The 23,825-nt window shown below is 38.9% G+C and overlaps 1 protein-coding gene across 1 annotated transcript in view; it reads right to left on the reverse strand.

Moving 5' to 3' along the window:
• The window catches only part of CTNND2 (catenin delta 2), a 287,386-nt gene that overhangs the window by 72,358 nt on the left and 191,203 nt on the right, over positions 1–23,825 (reverse strand). The window contains exons 8-9 of the mRNA XM_009276983.2: positions 23,232–23,405; positions 11,580–11,730 (exon numbers count right to left, since the gene is read on the reverse strand). Of these exons, the coding sequence (XP_009275258.1) occupies positions 11,580–11,730; positions 23,232–23,405 (325 nt within the window). The remainder of the gene's footprint in view (positions 1–11,579; positions 11,731–23,231; positions 23,406–23,825) is intronic.

Below are 23,825 nucleotides of genomic sequence, written 5' to 3' on the forward strand. Positions count from 1 at the left end.
CAATCTCTTTGGAGGTGGTTCTCCGCTTAAGTTTGTTCAAAATTTTCATTCTGGAGTGTAGGAGGGATCACATCTAAAATATTCAATTACCTAGTTTCTTTTTAAAAAAGAAATGCCTTCAATTATAAGTTTTAACAAAGTGCTATATTCTTTTGTCTTAACCCGATCTTTCAATTTGAACTATGCATATTACATTTCTACACAAAAAGCATGGGTTTAAGCAGTAATGCATATAAATGCTTTCTTAGATCAATTCCTGAAGTCTGATCTATCATTATAAAGTATTATAAAATTGCTAACTCTAGGGGGTAGTCATTGTATCTTTTTCATGTTCGCACAATCTCTTGCATAACGCAGCCACAAGAGGAAGCAAAAGGAAAATGAAAAACACATTAATACTGAAGATTGTATCAGTAACTCCAGATTTCAAATAATTTCATAGAGATGCCATGGAGAGATCAATGGGGCTTTGAAGCTGATTCTAAGGGTTCTCTAGGCTTTTCCTTGGGAGGAAAACTAAATTTATTTATTTTTGTTTAATTGAGCCCATCGAGATATTAAGTACCAGAATCACAATCTTACCTTACGGAATTATGATAATAAGGCCCCTCAGCAAATTGATTATTTCCTCACTTATCTCAGATGATGAGAATTTGTTACCCTTTTAATATTTTGTAACTGCGTATTACAAAACTGCTGCTATTCAATCCCAGCATGAAACAGCAGATTTGGATTTTTTTAAAAATTGCTTGTTAAGTAGGGGTGCAAGCTGATTTAGTCTGAGACCTATTCAACTAGTATCCAAAAGAAGAATTCCAGAAATGAGCAGAAGGGTGCAAGCTGATTTAGTCTGAGACCTATTCAACTAGCATCCAAAAGAAGAAGCCCAGAAATGAGCAGAAAGCTAACACATAGTGATAGTGCTTCCAGCCAGTCCCGGACAGTGCCTTTTTAGAGATACTGCATACACCTAAGGGTACAATATTCATGAGGAAACACAAGAATTCATTTGTAAAAGCTGCAGCAAAAGACCATTATTCTGCTTTCTGTAATCAAAAGGATATTTGAAGTTTTAATAATGTTATCTGAAAAAAGAGCCTTTAACACTAAAACCCATAATAAACGATGGAAACAACTAGTGTATGGCTTAGTTCTTACAAACAGGCAAATCCTACATCAAAGTACTTCACGAAGAACAATTATTCTGTAAGAAAACAGCGGCATCTGAAGATGCCACACAGAAACCAACAAGTACGAGACTGAGTTCCCTTTTTATAACTGTCAAAGACTAAACTAACACTAGGATCACCCGTATTTTGGCACAGAATGCATATAACCCAACAGAGAAATGCAATCACCTTCTGTGTATACTGGGGCAACTGCTACCAACCAGCAACGTTGTGTAAGCACCTAATGGTCAGGAATGGAAAGAAAAACTAAATTCATTTTAACTGCGTTGAGATTTAGTTAGAATGCCAGTTGTAAGAATCCAGACATCCGTACTGTTTCCTAATCATGCATTCTTTGAACACCAACTCCCTGATATCTTTTACCTTTGTCATGTTTTTATCCTTGGAAAATGAGACATTTTATGGTGCAAATATTTATCTAATGGATGATGATGAACATCTGTGTTGCATATCCACAGGTATTTTACTTCTGTGTTAGCCTACATCATGTCAGCATCATCCTCCTGTGCAGGGGCATAGAAATCTTTTAGGTCCTTGCAATCTGAGTTTTCTACCAGTGTCACCTTTGTGAAGGGTGTTTGGGTTTTGTCCTTAATGTTCTTCCTTTTTAAGCAACCACCACTCTGAAACACACAGAAGACAAGTTTGGGGACTCTGAAGTAGAAGTCTGAGCATGTCTCAAAAGCCACATGTGGGGTGAGGGACATTGTATACAGCCATGTCAACATCTATCTCGGGAACTAGGACTGTATGAAATTTTGCAAGAACAACTGCACTAATTTAGAGAGCGCAAGGATGTAGATGCACAGAGAAAATTACTCTCAATATAACTGGAAGCAATCTCTAGATAGCTTAAATTTAACTGACTCACATTCATCCTCTTTTTTTTTTTTTTTTTTAATTTTTCCATTTCTCAGCTCCACCTCCAACAACCTTTGCAACTACAGTGCCCCAGCCCCATTCCCAGGGTCTTCACATGTAAGAAGAAAAGGATGTTACTTTCCTCTATCAAATGCTAATTCACCTGCCACGTTCTACTCTCTTTCATAGACATGTGTCATGAATAGGATAGGAGTTCTAGTTTCTTCAAAGAAAAGTGCTTTTAGTAAAAAATGCCATATATGTAATTTCTATCATTTCAAAATCGCTTAAGTCGATAAGGACTTCAGGAGAAAAGGTTATTTTGCATCTTACATAAAATAAAACTAGCTCTCTGTTCCATGAATTGAAGCTGATACAGAACAGGCTGGAAACATCTGTTTTGATACACTTAGCTGTTAATGTAAGGCTGTCACAAAACTTGGATTTTCAAAACCGCTTTGCAGATTTAGGATAATTCCTCATGGATTTAAAAGTACTTTTAAAATTACTTTGGCAGTTTGTGACATTTGCATTTCTACCTTTGTATGTTTTATGGAATATGCGACTGAATTGTATGCACTTTTTAGATAAGAACTCTGAATTTTCAAAAGATAAGTAGCACTTCTCAGCATGAACATACTGAGACACAGAGATGAAAATTAATATTGTATTGTTTGAAATGTCAATCTTCTGAGTGAGAAAAGTGGATACAGTTACAGTTTAATTGCTTTCTACCTTGTGCAGAAGAACAGAACCAAATAGAAATTGTTTATCTCAAACAAAATGTAAGGTGCAGGTTGGGGCACTTTCTTATGTGTGAAATGCACATCAGTGAAGTGAAAAGGCACATCCGTTGGCTGCTTGTTTTTTGGTGGTGGTGTTTTTGGCAGCCACACTGAATCTAGGCTTTCCTGGGCCACCTCCACAAGATTTTGCAACTTTTATGACCTGCACTCAGAATTTAATCTTAAGTAATACTGAATGTGAATACAAACTTATAAAACCTATAATAAAGGCTTTAAGGTTTATAAACCTTAAAATATTATATGGAATAATTTAAAATTACCGCTATCATCTAGATAAGCTGTCATGGTGCAATACTGAAGATGATTCTCTTGAGACTCTGGCATTTGAAATAGAAACGCAGGCATTTTCCAGGCATTTCCCCACATGTTACTCTACTACAAGGAACAGCTGACCTGGGGCTGGGTTGTGGTTAGTATTGTGAGGCATCTTGATCTTATTTTATGGAGATGAAATGTCGTGTGATTCTTTGACTTGGCATTACAATGAAAAACAGATCTGTGAAAGCGGTATTCATTATCCTAGATCTGAGCCTGTATACAGTTATTTCTGTTGTTTTGAGTGACAATGAGAAATTGTAGTGCTTTTTCACTAATTGCCATTGCAAAATCTACCGAGCTAATTGAAGGGCAGCAGGACAGTACTTATTCTGCATTATCAGAACAACTTCTGATGGGATACTACTTGCTTATCTTCAGTCACCCAGAAGTCAGCTATCGAGTCTCTGGCTACTTCTCTAGGTTCTCACACAGGACCCATTCCACCACAATACCCAAGACTTTCGGTGATAGAGGTAAGTGGGATGAACACCTAGAGGTGCCATTTATCTCTCTACTGTCCACTGCAGAAGCCTACCCGACAGTCTTTTTAGATGGTTCACAGTAGAGAAAAATCCCGCCAAATCCAGACAGCCATACTTAGGCAACAGGGAAGTTCAGATGCAAGAGACTTAATCTAGTCTTGAAAATGCTTGATCTTGACTTTGATACTAAAAATGAGAATTCAGTTTTACCAACCCTGTTTTTCCCCCTAAATCCCTTCACTTGAGAATGTTATTTAATAAGAAATGACTGAGGAAGGAAACCTTTCCTAACCTCTATAACTACCAGGTCTGCTTGTCAGAAATATATTTGAGATAAACTGGAACAAAAGGCAATGCACAAGTGGCTGAAGGCACACAAAAAGTCAAATTCTCCTTGACACAAGGCTTTTACACTGTAATGGAAAAAATATTTAACATTTAAACTTTTATCAGTTTAAATTCTCAGCTAACTTATGTATACAACACTAGAAACCAGGGAGTCTGGACTTTGCCATACAGATGTTATAAAACATCAAAGCTTAATTATGCATTTTACCACCTTAACCAACATCCACCAAGGACCTGGGGGTGCTGGTCGACAGCCGGCTGAACATGAGCCGGCAGTGTGCCCAGGCGGCCAAGAAGGCCAATGGCATCCTGGCCTGTATCAGAAATAGTGTGGCCAGCAGGAGTAGGGAAGTGATCGTGCCCCTGTACTCGGCACTGGTGAGGCCGCACCTCGAATACTGTGTTCAGTTTTGGGCCCCTCACTACAAGAAGGACGTTGAGGTGCTGGAGCGTGTCCAGAGAAGGGCAACGAGGCTGGTGAGGGGTCTGGAGAACAAGTCTTATGAGGAGCAGCTGAGGGAACTGGGCTTGTTTAGCCTGGAGAAGAGGAGGCTGAGGGGAGACCTCATCGCGCTCTACAACTACCTGAAAGGAGGTTGTAGCGAGGTGGGTGTCGGTCTCTTCTCCCAAGTAACTAGTGACAGGACAACAGGAAATGGCCTCACGTTGCGCCAGGGGAGGTTTAGATTGGACGTGGGGAAAAATTTCTTTACTGAAAGAGTGGTGAAACATTGGACCAGGCTGCCCAGGGAAGTGGTGGAGTCCCCATCCCTGGAAGTATTTAAAAGACGTGTAGATGAGGCACTTAGGGACATGGTTTAGTGGGCACGGTGGTGTTGGGTTGACGGCTGGACTCGATGATCTTAGAGGTCTTTTCCAACCTTAATGATTCTATGATCTTTCTCTTCATTGATATAGAGTAAGGAGCACCAGCTACTAATGCATGACCGTACCTTCCATTTCCTAAATCAACTTCGTGATGACAGCCTCTTCTTATTCAGGTATCTGTTTATTGTAATATAGGTTTTGCACAGCTCAACTATTAAACACAACAAATAATGTGCAACAAAAACTGACACAAATTAAACAAATTGCAGCATATATTCTGCCTTCACCCCCTTCCGAACAAATGTCTACGATTCCTGATTAACACTTTCTGGCATCTTGTGCATTGCGAATTTATGTCAATTTAACATTTCAGTGACTAAGATACTTTATAAGTCAATTAAAAATTCAATAAAAAAATTCAGCATCTCTCAGATCCTTGCCGATGTATGTGTGAGAAATTCAGAAGTGCTCACATTTAAAAAAGACAGAAAACTGCATGTAGACACTCTAAGTGGGATGAAAGCTGCATATTTGATTTAATCATCTCCCAACGCATCCCCATATTCACCATCGAAGTACGTTACTAGGACTTAGAATTTCTTATGGCTGCTGTTCTTGTAACTACAAAAGTGAACACTGTTTTCACTTGGATTTATTGTTAATACTGAAACAAAGTTACGGTCTTAAAATGTGGCCATGTTCTAAGATAGGAGAACCCCGTGGAGTTAGTTATGCTCTGGAAGAGTCACATTCTGCTGTGAGAATGTAAATACTTGTTTCTGACGTGTTTTCAGCCTAACAGCTGAAAGCAAATCTTCCCAAATGTGAATCAATATCACACTTTGAAATAACATACCTGACCCTGTTTTGAGTGCAAGGCTGGGCAAGATGACCTCGTGAGAGGTTCCTTCCAACCTGAATTATGCTGCGAGTCTAACAATTCATTAGAGTTGTGAACTTCTGATAGATACTTCAATCAAACTTTCTCAAGTTTAGCAATAAAACTTTGAAACAAACACCAGTTATTTCAGGCACCCAAATAGATCCACATTGCTCATGAGATGGCAAGGCATACACTCAGTGGCAATTTACACATTCCCTAGAATTTTTTCATCACTCAACAATGATGAGACAGTAATACAGGGTGAGATCCATTTTATTGCATGCTAGATAAAATAAATCACTTTCTGGGAGTCTCTCTCTCTCAGTCAACTAGAAGAGAGTCTAATACAGGTATCTTATATTAGACAATGACCTTTTAGACACCTAGCAAGATTAAGCAGATTCCAACACGCATTCAGTAACAATTTAATTGATATGCTATCCTTGAATTTTGTGTATATCTTATAACTATAACTGCATTACCAACAGATGAGTAGTGGATTGAGAATAATTCAGTACTGACACTTCGTAGCCCTCAACTCAGGAACAGTTATTAGAAAATAACCCCTGCTACAGGCCCTGTTTCAGGACTTAAATCAAAACCTTGTGAAGGCAGCAGAAATTGTACCACTAACTTCACTTATCTGAATCATGCTTTTACAGCGATTAGCCACAAAAAGGATGTCTTAAGTATTGCAACACTTCAATTTATCCCATCAAACTTCCTAGAATCTAGAGCCCTGAATATACACATGGATGCTCTACACGTTTTAAGGGAAGAGATACATAAGGACGTATCTTCTACACAGAACAAGAAGTCAACAAAAACCTTTAGGCGGAATTATCCTCCTTTTTTTTCAAGGGTGAGTGATCAAAATACTTCCAGTCTCTAAAAATATCTTGTATTTAACCACAAAAATACAGGCCAAGAAGCCAAGAGAAAGAATGGTGCTCTTGAATTACTAGTACAATACTTCTCTCAATCAACATTGTCCCAGAATAGCATTAGAAACCACTGTCCAGGTAAGAGAAAACTGATAGAAAGACCTGAAGCACAAAACCGTGTATTGAAATTTTAGAAATTTTACCTCCAGCTCTGCATTCACTCCAAAGCCTGTACCCTGTGGACTTACCACTAAACAGTATGAAACGCAATACTAATACATGTTCCAAATTGTACTTCAGGAGGGCAAATCCTATATTGTACATATTCTGCTGTACATGAATAGCGACAAATTTCTCATCTGGGGCAGCTTGAAAAATCAGCTTAACTCTTCTGAAAGACCACCTACTGCACTTTAAAATGCCACAATAATTGTCATTTAAAATCAAAGGTAAATGCCATGCATATACAAGAACAATGCAAATGCAAATTTTGGGGACAGAGATTCATCCTTTGAAAATTTCACTGACAGGGACAGTCTGTACCTGCCTGTGGAGGTAGAGTAACAGGTCACATAGTTTTCAATTAACGGTACATTTCATATTCTCTTTTGTTAAAGAGGTCATGGATGGCAGCAGAGAGGAAAACTGCTGGCTGTGTTTCAGATAAAAGAAAGATGAAGCTGGCTCGTTCCCCAAGATGGAATGGGGAATCTCGGTTCGGAAAGCCGCCTCACATGCAGAGTGGGGAGAGGGACTAGCAAGAAAGGAGGCTGCTGCACCAGTGCTGGCTGGGAGACCCTAGGGAGGAAAAGAGAGTTTGTCTGAAGTAGGACACAGGTCTACAGTGCAGGCTCAGATGATCCACAGAAAGTTGGATCAGTTTTTGGATCAGAAAGCCACTGAAGGTTGCTGGAGCAGACTGCAAGGAAACAACTCATCCTGCAAAGATGCTGTTTACAGGAGATGGATTTATTTTTAAGCCTTTCTGCCCTGCCCAGCTGATCCAAGTTTCTTAAAGAAAAAAACCTTATTCTAAATTAGCAATTTTTTGACATCATTCCAACAAAGTGTGGCTTTAGAGAATAAAAGTCTGTAGGTGCGCTCACTGTAGGGAAGATGGTGGGACAGCTCCGGCACGAGGTGCTGGCCTGACTGGTATCCTGCCATGGCACTGCCAGAAGCAGCAGGTCTGCAGGTAATCCTCAAGTTAAAAATGACATTCCTAGGGGAGGGAGAATAATGCCATATCCTCAAATTAAGGCACCTATATAGCGCTGAGGGACACAGAAGGGTGGGTTTGTTATTCTACTTCCCCCTCCTCCCCCTTTTTTTTAAGAGAGAGAGGGAAAGATAAAGGGAGAAGGAAGGAACATGAGGGTGACATAACTGCACAGAGGTCATCAATAAAGCGCTTGGAGGACCTGTGGGACAAAAGTGATTTTCTTCTATCTAAGTGAATGATCAAAAGTAAAAAAATGTGATTTTTGGCCAACTCAGAGGCATCTAGTAGAGCCGAGGGGAGAAGCTAATGGCCCTGTAGAGAAACTTAGCAGAGACAGAACCTGCTTCGAGGAAGGAAAACAAGCCTTCCAAAATGCTTACAGAGCACGTCAAAAGAAGCAGGAAGATGCTAGGGTACCAGAAGGACACAGGGGTGCTGTGCAGCCTAGACTGCTGAAACCAAAGAAGAAGAAAACAGGTATTATCCGCAGTGGGTCTTTTCAAGACTCACAGCACCACTGCCCTCAGCTGTGGCACTGCTGGGAGAGAGAAAAGGCTGATAACCCTTCCCATGGTGTGCACTCTCGGGAAGCAACATAGAGTGGGTACTATTTCATGAAGACGAGGGTCCTGAAAGGCAAGTGGAAAATGAATGTGATCTGACTGCGACCAGGAACGCACCTGGGCAATATGCCCAAGGAGGGGAAACTGGGTGCTGGATTACCTAGTGCCAGTACTAAGTAGGCCAGGTTTACCATGTCTTGGTCTGAGTGCAGTTTAATTTTGGGAAGGAGAAAGATGAATATGCCCGCTGTCTCAGCCTAGAGACACATGGCACAATGCAAAAGCGATGGAGAAGGAGAAAAAAGAGGGTCCTCTTTTGGACACAGAACACGCCTGAAATGAAACCAAGGAAGAAGACCTCAATATAAATTAAGAAAATGCTGTTATGGGGATGGCTCAGCTAAATTATAAGAGAAGCCTGGCACCAACCTTTAGCATTGTAACAACACACTTGATAGATCTGTGCGAAAAACAAAACAGATTGGTCAATTCAATGAAGTCTAGAAATAAAATTCTGTTAATTTAAAAAAAAGGGTGTGTTTTTTTTGTTTTGTAGCTCGGTACAGGTGAGTCTGGATTTTAGCAAGCTTTCTGATATATTTGCCAGATGCCTCAACACTGATTTATGGGCTGCTTGGCAGCAGCAGAAAGAGGTATTTCATTCTCTGGCACATTTCAGTAAAAATTTGTCAGCCGGGAATGGAACCACAGCACCACTGAAAAGAAAGCGTTATAGATGCATTAAAAAAAACAACTCAATTCTACTTATATAATTTTACTACATATACAGTTGGAAAATTCACCTTTAAAAAAGGTTATCTTAAGGGGGAAGTTCCAGTTCATGAGGTAGAGTTTGTCACCGCAAGAATATGATACACAAACAAAAACTGCAGGGAGGAAAGATAACCAGGATGTTGATCCTGCCTAGGCAGAAAGATGCTTGAGCGACTAACCTCAAGAAGCTCCTCTTGGGTCCTCCTTTCCGTAACAACAGCTAAGGCATCTTAGAACACATGGAACTGTAATATTCACAAAAATGGACTGCCTACAACGTGAGCTGAAATCCTTGACAACTCCAGGTGTTTAGCATTTCTGAAAATCAGCTCTATGATACGCCCTATTTGCTAAAAAATATTCAGGAACAAGAGAAATAATGACTATTATTACTGTTTCTTTGGAGTTCAATGATGAAAGCCAAGGAAAACATATAAAGATCACAGCTGAAATGGTTCAAGAATTAGTCATAACTTCCCTGTCATATTGGCATGTTTGGACTTCTTTAAACTGCAGCAAATTTGTATTGCAGTTATAAAGTACAATTCCCCAGAATCACCCCACAAATAAATTAAATCTGAGCAGCACTGCATAGCCATTACAGGTTGGCTACATATATAAATTTAGCAGGTAATTATTTTCAACAGACTTTTTCTACCTTTTTTAAATTAATCTTTGTTTATATCACATGTTCTCCAAGAATTCCATAAAATATTAAAATATGGAGGTTGTGCAAGCTTATTATCCATAATTTACCGAATATTTTGAATGGCACATCGTATTAAGACAGCTCCATTTTCACATGTTTAGCCTTACTTTCCTAAATGAAATTTGCCTATTTAGGAAGGAAAGAAAACTTTCAATTAAAAAATAATAATCAAGCACAGAAAAGGTAACCATATATAGTCTAATTCATGGCATTACAAACCATGTTTATACTCAGTAAATTCAACTGTAAAGAGTTTATTGTGATGTCAATAAGTAGGGATAAGAGACTATAGAAGAAAACTTAGCATGAATGTGGTTTGTGAACCCTGTAGAGGAAGTCCCACAAATAAAGGAATAAGATGTTAAATAATAGAGACTATGACATACTGTAGACTGAATGTGGAGGTGGATCATGAGAGAAAAAATAAAGGTCTGTTATTAATCCAGATTAGATACCCTGATATACTTGCTTCAGCAGTAATTTCTACTTTAAATTCCTAGAAAACAACAAAAAACCACTAAGAACACACATGCAGCATCCTGCTTCCTGAAAGCTGAACACAATACATTGAACAAATCTAATTTCATGCCAATTTTATCAACTGTAACACGAACAAAAGCTGAACAAGCAGGCTGGTCTTGCAGGTAAAGCATCAGTCTTGAGTTCAATCCCTGGGCAATCACACCAGGTTTACACTATTCACCAACCTCTACCTCTATTTGCTTTACAACATTTTGTCAGTGAAATCTCTCTAGTTTGTACAGTAAGTGATGGGCGTGATTGCCTTGTTTTAACGACTTGCAGAACACTGCTGTAATGAAGCACTAACCCTGAGATAGCACTGGATACAAAGAATAAAAAATTATGATCAAAGTATCTATTTGTGGAATTCTGTAATTAAAAGCAGAGGAGGAGAAGTATGCTGTAATGATAACAAGCTTGCAAAAATGAATAAAAAATATGCTCTTAATGTACAGAAGCAGAAATAATTTTGTCATGACTGTTGAAATAGTTCAAAACCAAGGAAGTGATTATTTTTCAAAGACAGAACACGAAAATAAAAGTTCAACGATCCGCAGTGTTTGGATGAATTTCAGCTAAAAAAACCCACCAGAAACCTAAACAAAATAAAAAAAACCCCAAACCCCAAGATGTTTGCTTACCATACCATCAGAATTCAGGGGCAACAATGATTTATGTAAATTATTGTCCTCTTCCTTAACTGCATATGTGTTTGTGAGTCAAGCATCTCCCAGTTCTCTTGCTGGAGCTACTAATCTGCCCAGTAAATTCCTGGAACCATCTTAAAATCTTTGATTTGTCACTTCATGACCCCAAAATTACTTGCAATAGAAAATGTGAGGATCAGGAGTGGCTGCTCTGCTTAGATCCTCGATCTGGAAGATGCAAGTGCTACTGCCAGCCTAGGAATGAAATGCTAAAGCAGAACAAAGCCATTGCTTTTCTTCTGGAGATTAGGGTATGACAGATCATGAAACATTGCATGATGTTTAATTATTTTAACAATTTCTTGCAATATAGCACTAAGCTGTCACATAAAATGTGACTATGACACATAAGAGAAAGAATTAAAGAAATTGTGCTAGAAATGTGAGAATAATTGTTTTCATTGTGCTCATCCTGCTGCAAACTGGAAAAAAACCCCAACAACAAACCCACAGAACAGACTGATTGTTTGGAAAGAACATACCTATTAACTCCTTATTTCTGACATCTAAGGCCATGTTTCGTAAAGCTGTAGCAACTGCACATACCACCCGGTCATTGTCTATTCGAAGAAGTTCCACCAGGATTGGCAATCCTTTTTCTTTGCGGACAGCAGCACGGATATACACTGACCACTGTAAAGACACATGGGAGAGCGTGAAGGAGAAAGTGAGAAATCCACTACAGAAAGCAAGGCATCTCAGGTTATAACAGATACAGGGTAAGTGGTGACAGGAGCATGTGGATGCAAACTCAAAAGAGAGGAAATAATTGCATTTATGATGCTAGGCAACCACTTGATTTGGAAATCTGCACTAATTTTTTATGGTGGCAGAGAAATTAAATGACGAATTGACTCTACTCCTAGCACACCTGGTTACATTTTCACAGCCCGAGTCTGCAGACCACTTGCTTTGCATCCGCATTTTCTATGCAACATCTGATGATGCTTGTTCACTGCTAAAACAACAGAATTTATATTACAAAATATATATTACAAAACATGTTGAAGAGGTATGAGTATTTCTTTGTTATTACCGTAAGAACTATGCAGTCTAAAACCAGGAAAATGCTGTTATAATTTCTCTTGTGATTGTGAACTTGTTCAGAAGGAAAAACGAGGACAACTATACTTCTGTTTTTGGCACCTGTAGTGGTCCTAACCAGAAGACTATTGTACATCGGGGAGTTGGAGATTCACGTAAGAGTTGACCTGAGGCAGGCGCAGGCCTGTGCTGTGCCGTGCTGCATGTACCATGTGGCTGCAGGATAAACCCAGCAGCCGATTGTATCGGAGAAGCCTGTAGGCATCTCCCACTTGGCAGCTGGCCGTGACACTACTGGCATGCCCCTGTCTTTATCTCAAAGCGAAGCAGCATGTTCTTACATGAACATCCTTTTTGTCTGACAGTAGAAATGATTAATACAGTTGTTTACTTCTAAGAAAATCCTCTAAGAGCTCTAAAGACTATCATGCCAGTGAACTCCTCCATGGATGGGATCTGTGCAGTGTACCGTGACTAGGAGGTCCATCCAATGCTGCACAACTTAGGGTTTCCAGCATCTGAAGGGATGAAAGATTAACTATACTCTCCTCTTTTTCATTCCACTGTTAGCTCCAGAAGTTGGAAAAAATGTAAACAAGACCAAAACTGTGACCTTGTGGTTTTAAAATCTATGGGTATTGCCAAATTTGAGATGTTTGGACACCTGCAGGATGTGCAGGTCTTCTCCGCACAGTCCGCTTCAAAACAAGCTGTCTACTAGGCATATATTCCTTCCCACATCCTGAACTCTTCTCTGGAATTTTCATAAAGTTCACATTCATGCTCCTCATACTGACAGTTGAACAGAATTTACTGAAGCAGAGCTTCTCCCTCCTTTCAGTGCTATGGCATGGATGCTTATCCTGCCATCATACCTGGAAGGGGAAGACAAAGTTCTGGAAGCCCTTAGCCTTTGAAATATTTCAAATATTTCAGAAACTAGGATGATAAGCCTTAGGATTTTCAGATTGTGATGACCGTTCTCTTTGGACAAACCTTCCTTAAAGAACAGTTAGATCACACCTTAAAGAACAGTTATCTTGCAATAGCGTTCCTCCATAAACAGAAAGAGTAAAAATAAAATTCCATGAAATAAAGCATTAGAAAATCATAGGCACGCTCACTGTCAGCAGACCATGCTTAACCTCTGCATATGGCCTCTACTTACCACAGTTGAAGTGCTCGCTTTAAAAGCTAGCATCTGTTTATGCTATAGACACGTGCCTTGAACAGCAAAAGCCAGAATATATTTCAGAAAAACAAATGTAGATAAGAGTGGAGTGCAAATTCGAGTGAAGTCATTCAGGGGAAATTGGGAAAAAGGAAAAGAAAAGAACATTTAAAAGGGGAAATTGGGAAAAAGGAAAAGAAACCGGCATTTAAAGAATATTATTTTATTAATATTTTATTTTATATTAATTATTATTTATTATGCATAACAAACGCTAGCTGGCTGGACTTTGCTGTAGACGAAAAGTGATAAAGGTTACGATAAGCCTTCAAGTCAGGTAAATGGGACATGGGGTTCTCAGCATCACTGAGCACAGTAATGTGTCTAAAATGTAAATGTGCCATCATTTTCTGCAGCAAAGCAAATAGCTCTTAGGTGAGAGAAGAAGTGGTAGCAGGATTCTTGACTGATCTTATTCTATGCTCTCCCCTCCAGTCTTTTCTCTAGAACCAGCATATCTTCTCTAGAACCAGTGTATAGGATGATCATCAGATAAAAAACTAAAACACATCTTAAGGATCAGTGAGTTTAACTGAAAGTATCTGCTGAAAAATAATTTCTTTCCTATATCTTGATTTTAATGGGTTACTAAATATAAAGGATGCTATGAAAACACCAAATTAATCTATGTTTCCCGTTTTAATAAACATGTATTTACCCACCAGTTAAACACACTCTCACCTGCAGCTGGGAGTACCCAAAGCAATAGCTCTTTGCACTTAAAAACTCCCATCGCTGGATTTTCTACACCTCTCCCAGGGGAGGCCTCCCCTGTGTCTGCTGTGATTACAAGGTGACTGCTGGAGTGAGAGTTCATGGTAGCAGTGAGACTATTTTGAGAAAGCAGTGAGCCTGTCTGGTTGAGGGGCCAGTTCAAGCTAGCAGACAGTATATTGAAAGATGCTGTCGTTCATCGCAGAAGTACATCACAGATGTAGTGCCTCCAATAGGGATTACATGGGGAATCACCGGGGGTGTTTGTTTTTTAAAAAAACCTTATTTGTGTCTATTCAATACCAGAGAGAATCTAAAATGATCTTGTAGATTATTAACTATGTTATAAAACCCTCCATATTAAAACCTCAGTAAACAGTTTTCCTTCAAATTTTTTTAGTCAGCTACCAAGGGAAAACACAAGCACTTGTTTTATGAAACCCAGGTTTAGAACAGACTTCTTGGATTGTAGTATTTTCACCATCCATTCCAAAACAAAAGCCTAAAAGAAACAAACTAAGAAATGGATTTTTGTAACCCTAGGCAGAGCAGAAGACATTGTGGGAGAAACGCTGAAATAACTTAGTATGAAAAAAAGAGAAAATATAAACCTCCTTACTGAATAAATGACACGCAAGCCTTCAGCATCTGTAACGAACCAATTAATTTGATCACAATAGTGAAATATACCACTCTGAAGTTTTCATAGGGGAAAGATCCAGATATAATGTTTTCCAGATGCACATATGCACACACATACATAAAACAATGGGAGAAAGAGAGAAAAGTATGTATGAAACCTCTCCTCTACCCTGCGCATTCCTCCCCCCCCCCCAGTTCTCTCTTTCCAAAGAACGCCATCCGCTTTGGGAAAAGTTCACAGACTCCTCAATGTGTGATTTGAGATCATTTCATCTGCGTTTTCGAGTCATGCACCTTAGGCAGAAAGACAGAAACGTCTATTAATTGTTTCTACAGTCTCCAGAGAACTTTCCATGTGGAAAGTGGTAAGAACTGTCTGTGTCTCTTTCCTTAAGCTGCCAATTAGGACAAGTCTCTGCAAGCAATTACGCTGCGCTGTGCAGATTTCAGCAACGCTCAAATTGAGATGCCTCAAAATGGCTCTTTTATTCTCACAGAGGATGGAAAAATTGATTCGCTCTTGCGTATACTGATGATCCTCTTGTTTGCCTAAAGCCATCGTGAAACGCGCCTACATTTCCACGTTGCAGGTCAATTGCTAAAATAAGCTCAATGAATTGTAAAAGAGAGGAGATGAAAAATCATAAAAAAGAAAAGAAACAAAGGGTTCGTTGCCTATCAGTAGGTAAATGAGGCACTCTGTCAATATACTTAATCATCCTGTTATGCCACAAATCAGTGGCAGTGTCAACGATCAAGTAACTGTTCAGTTTGTAAAGAGAAAGGGCTCCTATGGGAACAGCAAACACTTTGGAGGGAACAAGGAGCCAAAAAATAAAATAAAATCATTATTGTTGCATTAGATTGTGGCTAAATTATCAGAGACAAGCACAGGAGCCACAATCTGTGCATGAATACTCTTTACAGATAATTGAATTCGGAGGACATAACTACTATACATCACTTTGAAGGTACCTAGTGCATCTCTATGTCCACTTTCATTAGTAGTTCCCTTTTCATTTTTGTCATAGTAATTAAGTAGAAAAATACAGTAAACTGGAAAATTATTTTTTAGTTTGTCACAGTTATTATTATGAAGCACCCTTTCCAGAGCTGAATGCCTCTAGGGATTAAGATTACATTAGGCTGAAACTCAACAAAAGTGTAATTAATCTAGATAAAACTTATTTTTTCAGAAAAATTGAAAAGCATTTAGGCAGTTAACTCCTTTTAGTGTTTCATATGGTTTTCTTTATTCTCCTATGAAGCACCACCACAGGAGACCAAACTAAAAAATGAAGAAATTTCCAGCACAAAATGAAAAAAACTGACCAAAATAAACCCACAAAAAACCCCCAAGGAATACCAACAATTGTATACACTTGATATTTTGAATGGATTCACTTTCCTGCCATTGACATCAGTGTTATCAGAGTACCTCCAGAATATTTCACCATCGCATACTTCAGTTTTGACTAGAATTTGCGTTGTATTGGTACAGTTCAACACTGTGACCCGAAGACTATTGAGGTATCAAATATTAAAGGGAATTGCTGAGACATAAACTACAAAATGAAAGCCAAATCAGGGCAGCAAGCATGACAAAGCAAACTAAATTACCAACAGAACCAGGAAGATTAGAGACTCAGAATTTGCTAGGAGAGGCTTAGAAAGGGGCTCTCTGCTAACAGTAATGGAACAATAGACCATGGAAGAGAACTGCATGTTGAATAATCAAAGATCAATGAGTAATCAAAGATCAAGATTCCTCTTTGTCTGATCATACTCAATGTAATACATGCATCAGGAAAAAAAAGAGAGGATATTTACATTTTTACATTCCACTTAGAAAATTACAGATCTACTTTACCCAAATAACTCTACTGGGATCCCTGAGAAGTCACACCACCTGACAGAGAGCAAGGCTCTGAAATCTTGGTTATCTTTTTGCAATTTCTGAAGAGAGCGAGCACTTCCCAGGGACTTTCTGCTCCCTGACTGCAGTGTTTTGTTCTCAGAAATGATCCCATCGGTAAGTTCTCTACATCTCTGTGTTGAGACAAGAGAAAAGTATTAACTGGTTACTGTCCTCTTGCTCCATAACCTTAGTCAAGCTTAAAGAGAAAGGAAAAAATCTGGTGGGTAAAGATATATAGTTAAATAAACAAATTAGAGAAAACTAAAATGGTGTTAACAGAAGACGTTAAATGTTTGAGGAAGGTAATGTTCAGAAGGAACTGCCCTCACACCTCATCATTCTTGGTTATGCAGTATAAGTATGTACTGTGGATTCAAAATAATCTGAGAGCCATTACAATGACTTTTCCAAGCACTGTACCTAATACCATTAAAAAAGAACGGCTTTGAGACAAAAGTGACACATCTCATGGGAAGCAAACTGAGTATAGTAAAGGATTACTTTGAGCATGAATTCACCATGACAGACATGATGTCTGTGATAGGGCTGATTGCAGCAGCAGGTCTTGCTTCTTGACTATTGTCCTGTCCTGTCCCTTGAATCTTGTCTTCCTTCCTACAGAGCCAGTACGCTTCCATGTATTAATTGATGCTGCCTCATCTACGGGGGGGATTCCACCCAGGTTAAGAATGCCTGACAGAATAAAGCACTGGTTATTTAAAAAGTTTGCCTTTGCTGATTATGTGATGTGTTATAAGCGGTCTTCTCCATCCTATCACATAAGGATTCATAGTATTAATATCCTGGAGAAAATGAATGTAAGCCTTCTCATCAGTGTAATCCAACAAACTTTCTCCTGGAACAGCCCGATGAAACTCCAAAGAGTTAATATGTAAATAACTAGAGTCATCAGAAAAGTCTGGCAAGGAACCCACAATATGTCCTTGCCTGATATGAGGAAGATTGATAACCTAGATGTCTGCTGCTTTAGACAATAATTACTCATTATCTGCAAGTGTCTGGATGGTACGGAGCTTGAAACTCTTTTCATACTAGTCTTTGAAGTAGCTGCACTGACCTTGTGACTGAATCAGTCCCTTTTATGTTTTCAGTTTCCTTATCTAATAATTTACTTAATGGAGCTCTTGCTCCCATGAGAGTCAGATTTCTCTAGGATGGAATGAAGAAAATAAAAGCAGTTGCTTGCCTAAGGAACAAAGACCGAGATCACATCTAGCTATCTCAAGAGATCAGGCCAATGACCCATAAACCCCATTCACATGGGTACTGTACCTGTTGGGGATCAAAGGCAGGGACATTCAGTTGTCTAACCAAAGAGCCTTATCATTCCCTGCCGAGTATGATCAAACATGGAAGTGAAAGGAAAGGAGGCAGAAAAAGCTAGCCAAGGAATGCTGTGGCCTCACGCGATTGCAAGACTTAAACAGAGCAGCATTTGTCCCTGATGTTAAGGAGCCCAAGGAACTAACAGACACTCAGGAAAATGAAGCTGATCATCCTGTCATTAAAGCAGACGAGGGAAGTTTGTAAAGCCTGAAAAGTAACTTGGACAGAAGACTGGGCACACAGAAGGGACTAACCAAGGCCCAGAGCAGGTGTGCTACCTGTTCTAATGTAAGCCATTATGTTGCCAATAGAAACATAGCAGATCTTGTTTCCTGTTTTTAAAAGATACGTATTACCTGTATAAGTTATGATAGTATTTTAAAACAAAACAGGATCATATGAATGAAGAAATTATTTTTAAGGGTTTGACAAAACTAAGGAAATCCTACTTGTGGTGACAACACTGTGTTTTTAACTGCATGTAATAGAAAAGATAATATTGTAGGACCAGAGGCAGTGGGAACAAACTGAAACACAGGAGGTTTGCAAAACATCAGGAAATGCTTTTTCACTGTGAGGGTGACTGAGCACTGGCACAGCTTTCCCAGAGAGGTTGTGGAGTCTCCATCCTTGGAGACATTCAAAAAACCCTCTGGACATGGTCCCGGGCAACTGCCTCTAGGTAGTCCTGCTTGAGCAGGTGGTTGGACCAGATGACCTCCAGAGGTCCCTTCCGACCTCAGCCCTTCTGTGATTCTATGAGTTCACAGCAATAGGTATTGCAGAAATGTCTCTGGCAGGTAAACTGACATCAGCCTAAATTTAGCTGTCAGATACAGACAGACAGACATAGTAATATACAGATATCCCAATATCTCCTTTCTTCCTGAGAGGGAAATTTTGTTCAGAAGGGACATAACCTTGGATTCTTGACATCGTTAACTCTAGGACATTTTGCATATAACTTTTTAAATGCTCAGTAGATGTAATGTATTAATAGCCTACTGACCAAGGTGAAAACTAAAAAGAACTTACCACTTTTATTCCCACCATCTAAGGAAAAATACTGATGCCAGACTACATATAAAAAGATCTATGGTGATTTCCTTTTACAGGATGAGTCTTGTAATTTTATACCTCATAATTTTTTTAATCCAAGGTACTAAAATAAATAATGATATGAGGTCGCGGAAAGGACTTCAGGTTTGAAGTGTTATAGCGAGAGAAATTTCTTAATAAGCAGGCGAGTGTCTTCAGAATACAGCTGAGTGAGTCAGCAGGCCTCCTAGTTTTATTTGTGCATTTTTGCACAAACTTGGCAAAACCCAAATTAAGTGGCGAAGAAAACTAAGAGAGCTCCCAATGAAAGCAGATACCTAATGGGAAGTAAAGAGTCTCCACTGCTTCCAAAGGCACGTCTCAAGCCTTATTTGCTCAGCGAAAACTCTAGCTGGGCTTGATGAGGAGTGTATTTGCCTAGATTTTTATTTCATATTACTAAGCAACTTTAAAATACAAGTTCATATTAACTATAATTAGAAAAAGTCCCCTTTTGGGAAAAAGTATATCTCGGCGTGGCAGTGAAAGAAAGCAAAACCAAAATCAATGGCCATCCTTTTTATGTGTTGCTCCTTCTGCCTGTAGAAAGTTTAGGATACAGTGAAGTTCCCCTGGTTATGATTTGATAGGAGAAAATACTTTGGGAAGCAATGAGTCCTCTCAAAGAGAAACCCATCCAGCCCCAGGGAGCAGCTGAGTTCTGCAGAAGGGACTAGGCATGTGCACGTACAGCGCTGACAACCTGACCCGTGGGCTGTCAGGTTGCGTGTGTACTTGAAGTGCGTACTGCTAGTGGCCATCAACCCCATCAGGAGGGGGACATGCAATGACCAGCTGCTAGTATCACAGGCCACTGTGCAAAGCAGTAGCCACCCCTTAAACATATCCTGGCAGCGATGTGGAAAACTTTTATTTGTCAAATCCCCCCCAAAAGCATACATATTTGGACGTCTCCATATATATTATTCCAGAAGGGCCATTCATATTATGCACAGATGCATCAGATAAGTGTACGAACAAAAAAGAGAGATCTGTGAGGATACGCATGTATTTTTCCATGAAAGGAATGAGTTTGCTTCCTTCAGATTCCAGTACCAGTGTCCTCCCTATGTAATGACATCTTGGTGCAGAAGAGCGAGATGAACGAACTTCCATATTCACCTGAAACAGCCTCTTCCAAAATGAGTTCCGCTTTGTATATAAGCTGTCAATCTCTTCTTTAGAACCAGAATATAGATCAAAGTCAAGATACGCAAACGTGACCTATACCAGGTTAAATTTTCGCATTGAAAATATCTTTCCTCATACCTCAGATCAGTATCCTGTTTTATTGGTAAACTTTCATTTGGACCCGTTAATGTGTTTGTCACCAATATGCTCCTTTTTTGATTCGTTATAGACTGTCTTGGTTCTAATAATAATTGCACAGACCAAATATTGTATTAGTCATTGTAAAAAAAAAAGTTTACTTTGCAGATGGGCAATATATGGCAAGGCTTTGGTCCAAAGTGTTTTGTCTTGACATAGAAAAATTATATGCAAATATATGTATGCCACACTTCTCTCTTTTTTGTTAGTATTTGGCTTTAGAAGGAATGCCTGCAACTGAAACAATGCTAAAAATGTCCTACAGATTAATATTTATTATGTGCATGTGTTGATTTTATGTGTATGTATCAATGAGAAACTATATTCCCTGAAATAATGAAAACCTTCCGCCTCTCTCAGCTATTAATCCTTAAAGCTATAGTACTGCTGCTTTCTTTTTGTGTTTGAAATTTTCGAAAGCAGTCTAGGGGATTTAGACACATATCATCTGTTAATTCTAGTGGCAGACATTTATCTAAATCCCCTACACTATTTTTTATTTTTAAAAAATTCAGGCTTCCTTTTATCTGTTCACTTTCCCTTCATAATGGCATTGGTTAAGCACTGCCTGTGTTAAAAAGTGTTACCTCTTGGTCACCAAAAAGGATTAGACAGCTTTATAGCAGAGGAAGCAAAAGGGTGAAACAGCTAGGAAAGAATTATGCAAGTGTATCAACTGCACTGTATTTTTTCCAGAAGAGACCATATCTTCAGAAGTGTGTGAGCTTGCCAGGTACACTGGCTGCCTCATATATTCTGGGATTCTTCTGGCATTAAAATAATGCTAATTGGAAAAAAACCCCACAACTGCTATTGCTATGAATATTAATAGCAACATTATTTATTTTAATGCAGTTTGCTCTTTTTCTCTCTTTCAGTGCATCATAAAGTTGTTCTTGAAAGATTTCAAGTAAAAAAAAAAAATCTTTTCCCATTCTTTATACAATTACAATTTCTTGGAGGAACTACAAAAACGAAAATCTTCCTTAGGAATAGCTTCTTCTTTAAGAGTTTTCTATCTTTCATTTCAGCCATTTTATATCCAGAAGACTGCAGCAGTGGAAGAGAGAGGTCAAAAGGTGGAAACATCAATGCTTACGTAATCCCCAAAGAGGATTATTCCCCTCACAAAAATGGCTAGCATGACATGAAATTAAGGATATTCATTCTGTGTCTGCACATCACTTGTAATGGAATTGGTAAATCTTTAGAAAAATAGAGCAACACGAGAACAACTGAGCTTTTCCCATGGTATCAGCACGGATAATATTAAAGTTCAAATCAGTTTTTCTAACCCAGCACTCGCCAAAGAGCTCTGCGAAGCCTTCCTTCCTCTCACCACCATACACTTCTGCCAACTAAAGGATGACAGCTACAGATTTATTAGAAATGGGAGAAGGGGCACCGCTTGGATTTTAGCACTCCTGTTAGTCCTGGCAAAGGTGCATGCATTGCTTTCTCATTTGGACCAGGGCTACACCCATTCCCAGATGAAAAAAACCACATTTATCCTGTTTCTGTGCCAGGATTACACAATCTGATGTGGTCTACAATATGAGAATAATAAAAGTATAATGGTTTTCAACCACAGTGTCTATGTAGCACTTCCTAGGACAGAAATCACTGGACAGGTACTTTTGTTACTCATTTCATATGCCAACGAATGCAATAGTCAAAGGCATTTTATGAGTTTGGTGGTGCTCAAAAAAAAAATCACATGCCTCTGAAGATCTACTAAATGTGCCAACTCAACTTCCAATAAAACTTTAGGGGAAAAAAAAGTAACTTAGCCTCAGGGCTAACATTTCAAAATGAATGCCTCATTAAATTGGTATTTACATATCACATACGAATGCCCAAATGCTTAAAAACCAAACAGGATACCTTCTGAGACCTAACTTTGATAACTGCATTTCCCCATACATGCATGTTTTCATAGTGAATATGAAAAATTCCCACTGAGAGTTAACTTAAAATCAAGGCATTATCTTTATATAATAGGACTAGATAGTTAGTACTTTCATCCACTCAAACCACTTTACCATCAGGAAAGCGATGAAGGAATTGCCCTGAAAAGTAAGCCAGGCTCAACTGTTATCTTGAATTTTATTGATTTGTTCTAAGTTCAGAAATATTTTCAAAATCTAATAAATGAGTTTTTAAATTTTTTCTTAATTCACTACAAATAATACGAGAGAGAAAAATGGATCTTTTGATTATAATTGAAAAGTAGGATGAGCTGGAATAGAGCGCCTTGATCGAGCATTTCCTTGCTCATTGTACATATTTAATCATATTGTCGACGCATTTTAATAATGTCTTATTTTTTAAAAAAGTAGATGGTAAGATCACTTGTGTTAGTGTCACATCATTTATATCTTGCTCTGCTCTTGCCTGGTTTCTCTTAAGAGACAGAATGTCAACCAGTTTCTGCAATGACAAAACAATATGGTTTCATTTGATTGTCACTGGTGATATTTTTGGCTCATTTTTCATGGCTCTGTCACCCCAGATTCATGAAGATGCTGCTTCTCCTCATTTGGATACTGGTTTTCAGTGGCAATTTTTCATACTTGACTCGACCAATGTGATTTTCACTGCTGTATGCCGACTCGTCCTATGATACAACTACCTGTATCAATTCAGAGGACTTGAAATACTATCTTGAATTTGACTACAGATAGTTCTGTGAAAACGGAGGGTTATTCCACTACCAGGAGCATTCAGATACATTTATATCACCAACTTGCTGTCATCTGTAGGGGGTTTTCCGAATTGAGAAAGAAATACATACCAGGTTAATATTCCTACCTTCCAACTCCCAGCAGCCAAGTTCTGCAGTGCCCCTGCTGCCCCCTCCAGCGTGTCTGGATTTGAGCACTCAGAAAGAAGTGTGAGGTAGGGTTTGACTATTGAAGGGTGCCACAGCATCTGGATTCCTTTGGGTGGTTCTGCACAGTCTGGGAGAGGTCCTACGCCATCCCACTGTTGGAAAGTACAAATCAGATTGTCAGCAAGGAACAGTAAAATACTTGACAATTGCCTCAGTGGAAGCTGTAACATCTATGTCTGCGTGTGTGAAGGCTGCCCGCAAGCAGCCATTCTCAATTTTAGCATACTATGTGATTCTTCATAAACCAAATTTCCTACTCAACGCTCCTTACAGAGGAGCTATAGCATTGGCAGAAATCACAGTGTTTTAGCTAGCTGACATAACAAAAACATTTTTCACTGCATTTATTTTTTTGGGTGGGAACAGAAGCCCAGTGAATGTCAACGTATCTTAAGAGGAAAATCTAGAACTTGCATATGAAGAGAATTTCCTTTTTCACATCCTGCTCGGCTCTTTGCTTTCTCTCTCTTCTCATGAGAGGAAAAAACACCACCATGAAACACTAATGTGGA

This window comes from Aptenodytes forsteri, unplaced genomic scaffold, assembly GCF_000699145.1.
Source record: "Aptenodytes forsteri isolate BGI_AS27 unplaced genomic scaffold, ASM69914v1 Scaffold322, whole genome shotgun sequence".
Classification (NCBI taxonomy): Eukaryota; Metazoa; Chordata; class Aves; order Sphenisciformes; family Spheniscidae; genus Aptenodytes; species Aptenodytes forsteri.